Source organism: Mastomys coucha, unplaced genomic scaffold, assembly GCF_008632895.1.
Source record: "Mastomys coucha isolate ucsf_1 unplaced genomic scaffold, UCSF_Mcou_1 pScaffold15, whole genome shotgun sequence".
NCBI classification, from domain to species: Eukaryota; Metazoa; Chordata; class Mammalia; order Rodentia; family Muridae; genus Mastomys; species Mastomys coucha.
Genome location: NW_022196897.1, coordinates 56,623,072 through 56,633,852, shown reverse-complemented (window position 1 = coordinate 56,633,852; position 10,781 = coordinate 56,623,072). Strand labels below are relative to the sequence as shown.

The 10,781-nt window shown below is 42.9% G+C and overlaps 1 protein-coding gene across 2 annotated transcripts in view; it reads left to right on the top strand.

Moving 5' to 3' along the window:
- The first annotated feature begins 7,426 nt into the window (after positions 1 to 7,426).
- The window catches only part of Mettl5 (methyltransferase like 5), a 33,907-nt gene continuing 30,552 nt past the window's right edge, over positions 7,427 to 10,781 (top strand). Inside the window, exons 1-3 of one of the 2 annotated variants that reach the window (XM_031370550.1) lie at positions 7,427 to 7,535; positions 8,147 to 8,203; positions 8,282 to 8,836. In XM_031370550.1, the coding sequence (XP_031226410.1) occupies positions 8,728 to 8,836 (109 nt within the window). In that variant the 5' untranslated portion in view covers positions 7,427 to 7,535; positions 8,147 to 8,203; positions 8,282 to 8,727. The remainder of the gene's footprint in view (positions 7,536 to 8,146; positions 8,204 to 8,281; positions 8,837 to 10,781) is intronic. The other variant, XM_031370549.1, reaches the window with a different exon arrangement.

Below are 10,781 nucleotides of genomic sequence, written 5' to 3'. Positions count from 1 at the left end.
GACTAATCTGGAACACATCTGAGTTAGGAGATGCCAACGACTGACTGAATACCCAGGAGGCACAAACTTCCTTTGAAGTCATAATGCCTCTTGTCCTTAATCAGGCTTTTACCCCCCATATTGCAGACTTTACTGGAGTAGACGAGTGGGCGTGGCAGGCCCTAGGGAAGAGAAAGCCAGGAGTATGGCTTCCCTGTCCTCTTCCTGGATCCACTTGTCCTCAGAATCTAACTCCAAACTCCAAACAGCAGAATCTTGGGTTTCCTCTTCCCATGAGTCACTTGTCACTAGAACCTGGAGTCAGCTTTTTTTTCTACCAGAAAGTCCACGGAGGTATGACATTGACTGAGATGGAGGTGATGGCCCATGGTAGCCCATGCTGTTCCAGAGAACCTCAGATCACTTAACCATCTGGGCCAAGCAGGAAGAGACAGGAGTGTCAGTTGTGTGTTGAGTACTATCCTGGATCATCCCCATGTAGAAACTGTCATTGTCAACTGCATTGTCCGAGATGATCACAGCCTGCCCACCATGTTCCTGTACCATCCTGGTCTTAGAGAGGAAGAAGCAGCCCCCTCCCATCCCCCATCCTCCACCCCCCACCCCCTTTCCAACAGAGCGATCTGGTCCTGGATGAAGAAGCCATTGCTGAGTTGTCCGCAGGCCTCTGGAGGTTCAGCAGGGACAAGGTGAATCTGCTCATACAGCACCAGCCCATGGCACCACGGCTCATCTCCTGGCAGGTCTAGCCACCACCAAAGAGAACTCTTTTTTTGTTGTTGTTTTTTTCGAGACAAGGATTCTCTGCGTAGCACTGGCTGTCCTGGAACTCACTCTGTAGACCAGGCTGGCTTCCATCCGCCTGCCTCTGCCTCCCAGGTGCTGGGATTAAAGGCCTGCGCTACCACCACCTGCGAGAACTCTTAAAAGTTGTAATAAAGGTGCTAAACTGTGACCCTCCACAATTGAGGGCTTCTGGCTGGGGTGAGGGTGGGGAAGGATGACTCAGTTTTCTTTAAGGGGCTGGCCACTGGGAGTTTGGCCATGCTCCTGTGAGTATATGGGCAACACAAACTGGATTTCTTCCTCTTCATCTCCTCCTCCTTCTCCCTCCACTCCTGCTCCTTATTTTGTTTGAGGGGAAAGGTCACAAGGGTGGAGATGCGGACCTGGGAGGACTTCGAAGTGAGTGTGATCAGGGTGCATGATATGAAATTACCAAATAATCAATAAAAATATTCTTTTGGGAAAAAAGACTTTGAGTCATTTCATATTTGAAGAAACTATGAATAATATAGTTACAAATATTCACCTATGAGTCTTGGTGTAAAAGTAAGTTTTAATTTCTCTTAGGCACAGGGCTCGATGATAAACTGATGGAATCTTTTTGTTTTGTTTTTTAAGATTTATTTACTTATTATGTAAAACTCAAGTTTTTTGTTCTTTTATTTTTTTAAGGATTTATTTACTTTAATTTCTCTTAGGCACATGGCTGTATGATAAACTGATAGGAGTGTTTTGTTTTTTAACATTTATTTACTTATTATGTATGTTCTGCCTGAATGTATGCCAGAAGAGAGCACCAAACCTCATTACAAATGGTTGTGAGCCACCATGGGGTTGCTGGGAATTGAACTCAGGACCTCTGGAAGAGCAATCAGTTCTCTTAATCTCTGAGCGGTCCCTCCAGATGATAAACTGACATTTCATAAGAAAAGACCAGGCATGGTGCACACCCCTACAACACAAGCATTACAAGAAACTGAGGCTGGAAAATAGATAGTTCAGAGTCAACCTGAGCTAGATTGAGAAAACAGAAGAACAATAAAGTAGCAAAGGGGTATAAACATTTTACAATCTACAGTGAAGTGGGAGACTCCCAGCTTTCCAGGAAACATTTGTTTGGTTGTTTGGTTGGTTTTGAAAGACCCCTGTGGGGAGACCCCCACTCAAATCTCAGGAGGACGTGCAAGTGCACCCAAGGAATCACTAGAGACCGTCTTGATGTAATCACAAGAGGCAGTTTTATTTTTCGGAGCTCTGGTTCGACCCCCAATCTCACACAGGAGAAGGGAAATCAACCACAAGTCTCAGGGGTTAGGGGTTTATATAGGAAAAAGGTCTGGGGGAACAAAGGAATCAGTGTGGCTATACATGATTGGCTAGTTCAAATATTAACTATATTAGATGTAGAACAGAGTGGAAAATTCCTAAGGTTGGTGTTAATCTGAGTCAACAGAGCATCTGACCTTAAACCATATCTAAGAGGACCAGATGGCCCACTACTCAGTGTCTGCCCAGACATGTCCTTGCATGCTTTCTCTTCTATATCTTTTTGGCCTGTTAGTTCCCAGAATGTCTTAACAGTTTTGTTTTCTTATTCTTTTTGTTTTGGTTTGGTTTTGGTTTTGGTTTTGGTTTTTTAGATAAGGGCTTACATAAGTCCTCCCTGATTTTAAATCCCATACAGAGCCAAGGATAGCCCCAAATTCCTACTGTTCCTGCTCCCACCTCTCTAAAGCTGGGGTTCTGGGTTCTCACTGTTAGCATTCTGTATAAACTCCACCCCCACAGACACTTGGCAACAGCCAGGTATGCTCCTCCCCACGGTTACCTGGCAGTGACCAGGTAGGCCTGGCCCTATAAAAGGGGCTGCTTGTCCCCTCCTCTCTCTCTTACTCCTGCTTCTCTCCCCCCAACATGGTCATGACCAGCCCCTACTTCTCTACTCTCTCCTTCTCTCTGCCTTTCTCTGCCTCTGCTACCCTCTAAACTCCCCTCCCCATGCCCTAAATAAACTCTATTCTATGTGTATCTGTTCCCTCAGGGGGAAGGGATGCCTCAGCATGGGCCCACTGAGGCACCCCTTTCCCCCACACCTCGCCAGAACATATTCTTATAGCTCTTTCTCTTTTTATGATCACAACACTCACTGGCTCTAGTTATTGTGTGTCTTTACTTACTTACTTATTTACTCATTTTATTTTGTTTTTTCCAAGAGTAGTTTCTCTATGAAGCCCTGCTGACCTGAAACTCACTCTGTAAACCAGACTGTCCTTGAACTCAGAAATCCACCTGCCTTGGCCTCCAAGTGCTGGGATTAAAAGCATGCACCACTACCATCTAGCTTTTTTTTTTTTAAGATTTATTTATTATTATATCTAAGTGCACTGTAGCTGTCTTCAGATGCACCAGGAGACAGCATCAGATCTCATTACAGATGGTTGTGAGCCACCATCTGGTTGCTGGGATTTGAACTCAGGACCTTCAGAAAAACAGTCAGTGCTCTTAACTGCTGAGTCATCTCTCCAGCCCCATCCAGTAGTTCTTGTGTATCTTCTTTCTTTATGCCATTTCAGGGGTTGACATCTCATTGCACTTTAATAATTAGTCAGCTGAATATCCTTTCATATGTTTAATGAATGTTTATGTATGTATCTTCTTTTATAAAATGTTAATCTTTTGGTCATTTTTAAATCTAGATATTTTATTTTTTAAAATATTAATCACATTTTTTTTTACCCATTTTGAATTCTGGGTATTTATGATTCTGTTGCAATGTATAACACACTTCTACAAGTCTACAAGCTTGAAGAATAAAATATGCCTGTAAGTTGTGTGTGTGTGTGTGTGTGTGTGTGTGTGTATGTGTGTGTGTGTGTGGAATGTTGTTGCTATTATTATTTGTTTCATACAGAGTCTTGTGTACAGGCCCAAGTTAGCCTCAAGCTCATTTCATACCAAGAATAAGGTTGGATTTCTTTGCTCTTGCCTTCCCTTTCTATGATGGAATTATAGTGTTGAGCAGCCATTCCCAGCTTTGAATCTGGGTGTTTTTATTCATGTTATTGGTTATTACATTGAATGGCTCTCTCATTTTCACATCATAATCAGTGGCTCACTGGTTAAGAGCACTGGCTGCTCTTCCAGAGGTCCTGAGTTCAATTCCCAGCAACTACATGGTGGCTCACAACCATCTGTAACAGGATACAATGCCCTCTTCTGAAGACCGCAACAACATACTTATATGCATAAAATAAATAAAATAAAAACTCTACTTAAAAAAAAAAAGAAACCTGATAAATACTCAGACCTCTGTATATGTACTGCTGTGTCCCTGCAACTGAAAAGAAAGGTGTGACATTTAAACCTTCTTGTTATTGCTGTTCTCATGTTGATGAGACATTGATGGTAAGTGTTAGGACTTTGTAGAAATGCATGAGTGTGAAGAGACTCCTGAAGAACCTTGGAAGGCATCAGCCTGGATAAATAGGGCAAAGGTCGTCCTTGCTTTTCTTCACAGTGGAGACACTACTTCCACACAGCAGTTAGAAGAGTTCATGGATTTTCTTTGTCTGGTTTTTGGATTTTTGTGTTTGTTTGTTTGTTTGTGACTCTCACTATGCAGCTCTTAGCTGGCCTGGAACTTACTATATAGACCATGCTACCCTTAGACTCACAGAGATTGACCTGCCTTTTAATCCCAAATGCTGAGACTAAGGGTGTGAGCCATTTCTGAGATTAAGGGTGTAAGCCATCTCTCCAGACCCTTATTTGGGTTATAATTTGGTGACCCATTAGGAGAAATATTGAGAAAACTTTAAATTATGTATCACTTTTAACTGAGGATTGTCAAATGCTTTACTGGTGATATACAAGGCCAGGGCATGTTTTAATTATGTTCAGATCATTTCTTTTTTTTTTTTTTTAAGATTAATTTATTATTATATGTGAGTACACTGTAGCTATCTTCACCAGAAGAGGGCATCAGATCTCATTACAGGTAGTTGTGAGTACCATGTGGTTGCTGGGATTTGAACTCAGGACCTCCAGAAGACTAGTCAGTGCTCTTACCCGCTGAACCATTTCACCAACCCTGTCTGTTCAGATCATTTCTCTTTTTTGGTTTTTTTTGGGACAGGGTTTCTCCGTGTAGCCCTGGCTGCCCTGGAACTCACTCTGTAGACCAGGCTGGCCTCAAACTCAGAAAGCCACCTGCCTCTGCCTCCCAAGTGCTGGGATTAAAGGCATGCGCCACCACTGCCCGACTGTTCAGATCATTTCTAACACTAGGTAACCAGTTGAAAGAAGTCTGGCTATCTTGTGCATTACTCTTTCACACTGCTGTAAACTCTTGGCTGTCCTTCAGCAAGTATTGTGAGATTCCCAGAGGGACCCCCACATTCAAATCCCGGGAGCCACAACCCGACACACCACCAAGACACGGACTTGATGCAATCTGCAAGAAGCCTTTTATTCCAGCGAGCTGGGGCGAGACTCATATCCCTCGCAGGGGTAGAGGAGTCTGGCCTCGCGCAAGCTCTTAGGCAGCTTTTTATTTCTGTGTAGTTGCTGGGGCAAAAGGGAAGACTGGGGTAAGGGGAAGGTACTGGGTGGTTTCTGATTAGGGCTGGCTCGTGCTAGGGTCCAGGGGCAGACTAGCCACCTGGCAATTGTTTTGGGCCAGGTTGTTTCTGGATTCTCGGGCCAGGTCGTCTTGGTTCCCTTGTTTCTGGGTTCTGGGAGCTGCTGGTCTCCCATTGTTTTTAGGTTCTGGGAGCAGATCTCCCACTGAGTTTAACTAAATTCCCACAGTACAGTTTGAAAACTTAATCTTACAGTATTTCTAATTTATTTTGTCACATAACCAGAATTCTGGAAGGATTGCCCACAATAATCTCTTCCTTTCAAGATTCACATTTTTGTATACAAACTGTATAAATTTGACCAAGTCAGCTCAGTCAGTTAACAGGTTCTGCAGGGCAGGAGGGAGAATTAAAAAGAAAAATCAATTAGACAACATTGTAGCATAACCACAGCCAGTTTTGAGGCTGAGGCAGGTTTGTTTTCTCCCAGTCTGCTTTTATGCCATTTTAATTACAGGCAAGTAATAAGGTCAGTTCTGGGTTAAGGAACAAGCAAGACAATAAACACAAATAGTCAAAGAACAAGGAAGGCAATAAACAAAGTCATTGTTTCTGAGGGCTTATCAGGTTGACCAAGATATCTGAGCCTACTTCCTTGTCCTAGCCCAAAATCTTATTCATGCCAGAAGCCTACTTCTTTGTTCTAGCCTAAAATCAGATTCCTGCCTGAGCTTACTTCCTGGTCCTGGCCCAATATCAAATTCCTGCCAAGAAGCCATAAAAATCTCTCCACATAAACCTAAGGTGATGGTGCCCAGAAACCAGGGGTGGAAGGAGGGACACTAGTGTGTGTGACAAAATTCCATGGCCACCATCACATAGAATACAGTGCTCCTGACAGTGAGCTTCTAGAGTTCTAGAAGCATGCTATCCATTGTAATTATCTAAAAAGGTAAAAAGGACTACTGCCACCTTGGCTTCAGCTCTTCAGGTCAGAAGACTTGGTTTGGGTTTTCTTTTTTTGTTTTTTTGTTTGTTTGTTTGTTTGCTTTTGTTTTTTGTTTTTCGAGACAGGGTTTCTCTGTATAGCCCTGGCTGTCCTGGAACTCACTCTGTAGACCAGGCTAGCCTCCAACTCAGAAATCAACCTGCCTCTGCCTCCCAAGTGCTGGGATTAAAGGCATGTGCCACCACCGCCCAGTGACTAGTTTTTTTTAAATACCTAGCTAGTTTCAACCATCCTTTCCTACCAACAGATAACACATCACCACTAATATTAGCAAGACATTTGGTACAAGAAAAAGAGCTTAAAGTACTAGCTCAATGTGCTAAATATTTTATATATAGTAACTCACTCCATTCTTGTAACTGTGAAATGTACTTTCACAGAAAATAATCTTGGATACATTCTCAACTTCATCAGTCTTATTCCTTTTTTAAAAAAATGAAAAGAGAAATCATCTTACCTATTAAGGGCAATCTTGTTTTTAAGTACAGGATCCTGATTCCTCAAGATTGAGATGTGTTGTGAATGGTGGCACATACCTTTAATTCCAGCGCTCTGAAGCAGAGGCAAGCAGTTCTCTGTGAGTTTGGGGCCATCCTAGCTATGGACTTGTAATGAAACCTTGTCTCAATATAAACAAACGAATAAATACATTAAGATTGTAAACGTGTCCAATATTTTCTTTTTGTTTTTAAGAATTTTTTAAATGTGTATAGGTGGTTTGTCTGCCTTCGTGCCTGTGCAACACATGTATGTAGTGCCTTCAGAGGCCAAAGGAGGACATCAGATCCCCTACAACTGTAGTTAGATACAGTTGTGAGTCATCTGTATGGAACTGAAGACAGATCCTCTGGAAGAGCAGAATGCTCATAATGGCCAAGCCCCTTTCTTTGTTTTAAAAGAACACATTTTTTTATTTTAAAATTTTATAAAAAAAATTTATTATTTTCTATGTGGGGAAGGTTGGAAGATAAATATCAGGAGTCAGTTCTCTCCTTTGATTGTAGATTCCAGGGTAACTAAGCTTACCACCTGATTTTTGTTTTTGTTTTAGAGACAGAGTCTACATAGTCTTTACTGGTCTAGAACTCTCTATATGGACTAGACTGGCTTTGAATTCACAGAGATTCACCTGTCATTGCCTCTTCAGCATATCTTCTAAGGTAGTATTAAGTCACCATCCCCTCCACTCCTGTATTTTAAACACGTTCTATTTTCTACATTTTATTATTAGACATGCACTTGTCTCCTTATATCTTGATGATGGTGATAATGATGCTGGTGAGGATGGTGGTGGTGGTAATGGCAGCGGCGGTGATAGTGGTAATAGGAATGCAGTTCAGTAGTAGCTTGCCAGGCATGCACAAAGCCCTGGGCTCAAATAAAATGCGACTATTAATGGCAATAATAAAGCCATCCAAGCTTACAAGGCATTGATCACCTTAACTCTTCATAATTATAATTATTTTTAAAATTTGCTGCTAAATGTCTACTTCCATTTTTCCCACAATCCACTTCTGTTTTCAGAATAACAAATTTCATAGCGTTTCCTACATTTGACGCCACAACCATATTCTTTGTTCATTGTGTAGCCCTGGCTGGTCTGGAACACACTTTTGTAAACCAGGCCACCCTCAGACTCACAGAGATCCTTCTGAGTGAGGAACTAAAATGTACACTACCCATGCGGACATATTCTTTCTTTTCAAATCTCTTTTGACGTTTCTTCTGGCTTCACTGACATCCGTAAGTGCTAAGAAACTCGATGCCGCAGGAAAAAAGAACACGAAGTTAAAGCCGAGCTAGCATTCGAACGGAGAGGGACGCAGAGGTGGGTGTAGACCGCTACTTTCTGTCCCACTGGCCTGGTGTCCTAGATCGCCTTCAACTCTTTCTCCATCCCTTGCAGGTCTATAGATACTTAAGACAAAGCTGCCGTTCCCAGGCTTGGTCGAAGCTGGCTTGTGACCGCCGACGAAGACCGCTTCTTCCGATGGCGCCCATGCGGACCAAAAAAACCACTCCCGTCCTTGTCGGAACCCGGGCGCGCGGCAGAAGTTGCAGCTCGGCTCCCGGCAGAGGGCGCGCGCGCGCGTCGGCACTTCCGGCGCTGCGAGTCCCGGCCGCGAGGGCCAGCTAGCTCGCTGCTTCGGAGTGCTTTCCAGGAGAGCCCAGGTTCCATGGGCGGCGATCCCCCTGAGGCTCCCGGGATTCCCTCGTGGAGTCCTTAGTAGTCTGTCCCCAACCCTCCACCCTACCCCCCGCCTGCACCGCTGGGGAGTTTCGGGTTAGGTAGACTTCCCTGCAGGTCCTGTGTTGTCAAGCCCCAGGAGCCCAAACTTGAAAGAGAAAACGATGAAGAAGTTAAAGCTTAAGGAATTAGAGAGTCGCCTGCAAGAAGTGGATGGATTCGAAAAGCCCAAGTTACTTCTAGAACAGTATCCCACCAGGCCACACATTGCAGGTAGGGCGGCCGGTTCATCGTGCCTTCTTTGGGCTTGTTTCTGTCCAGTTCATGATGAAAATAAGTAGTGATTTGGATATGAGGAAGTGATTTGGATTTAAGGTGTGGAATTGGAGAAATTCCACACCACACCTTTAGAGAAAGTAGGTTTTTTACATTGCAACGTAGACACTCCCAACCCAATCACTCTGCCTTAATGTTTTTTTCTGAGTGCCCATTAGCATTGTCAGACAGCTTTTTATTTTATTTATTTATTTGTTTGTTTCTCTCAACACTGTAAATTCACAGAAGCAAGGAATTTGTTAGTCTTTTTAGTGTCTAGAGAGTCTTGTACTAGTTAGGAGCTCACTAAACATTTCCTTAATACAGATGAGTTTCATACTGAAGTCAAGGACAAGGATTCCCGTGGTATGTCTTTCTGACCTAGAGACAAATACTAGAAAGCTGAGTTACATGTTTGTGTACAGTTGAGGAAGCGTTTCTTCACAAATTGCCTCTTGCTTGATGCCAGAGATTGATACTGAGAATGTAGGAGAGAATACAGTAGGATGCATTCATATGTAATACCGTTACAAGAGTAGCAGGGAAGACTTAGCAAAACTCTTTTAGTTGGGAGTACTTGTAAGGGGGGGATCTCTTTCAATTCCAAGATGGCTGTGTCTAAGGTGCCAATAAATAAGGTGCATGGAGATTACATGTTTTTTTTGTTTTTTTTTTTTTTTTTTAAGATAAGTACACCGTGGCTGTCTTCAGACACACCAGAAAAGAGTGTAAGATCTCATTAGGGATGGTTGTGAACCACCATGTGGTTGCTGGGATTTGAACTCAGGACCTTTGGAAGAACAGTCAGTGCTCTTAACTGCTGAGCCATCTCTCCAGCCCAATTACATGGGTTTTAATTCTAAAATAGTGTCATATCACCAATCAGATTTGCAATAAGGCTAGTCTGCTATGTATTTAGCGTGTGTAGGTTTCTGTGTCTGTGTGTGTGGAGGGTAGAGGTCAACATACGGTGTTTTTCTCAGTTGCTCTCCGTACGTTTTTTGAGCCAGGGTCTTACTGTATTTAGAGCTTACCCATTCATCTACACTGGCTGACCAGCAAGCCTCAGAGATCCATCTGTCCTGTGTTCCTAACACTGGGTTTAAAATATGAACCACCAGCTGGGCGGTGGTGGCCCACGCCTTTAATCCCAGCACTTGGGAGGCAGAGGCAGGCGGATTTCTGAGTTCGAGGCCAGCCTGGTCTACAGAGTGAGTTCCAGGACAGCCAGGGATATACAGAGAAACCTTGTCTCGAAAAAACAAAACAAAACAAACAAACAACAAAAAAAATATGAACCACCACACCCGACTTTTTACATGGCTGCTGGGTATCTGAACTCAAGTTCTAATGCTTTCTGGGTAAGTACAGTACAGACTGAGCCAGCTACCTACCATGCAAGTGTCTGGTTTTCTCAATGTGACTTTTTACAGCTTTCTAGTTGTAGAATTTGTAGTGAAACCTAATTTTTAAAAGATTAAAAGTAGAGGCCAGGTATGCTGGAACATACCCTTAATCCCTGCACTTGGGAGGCAAAGGCAGGTAGGTCATTGTGAATTCAAGACCAGCCTGGACCATATAGCCAGGCCAGCTATGGTTATATAGTCAGACACTGTCTCAAAATAAACAAATAAATACATACATAAATAAAATAATCAGTTCTTTCATACCTTTGTAATGTACACATGATACGAGTTTCAAAGGACTTGCAACAGTAATTAACTACCCTGAAGTTGGTTTAAAAATTAAATTTATTTATTTCTGTGTATATGTTCTTCCCGCATGTATTGATGTGTACATCACATGTATATATGTGTATGTGTGTGTATGTATATATGTCCCGCGCTATCTCCTGCCGGCAGGAAAGACGCGGCACACACGGATCCTTCTGCAGTACAAATTT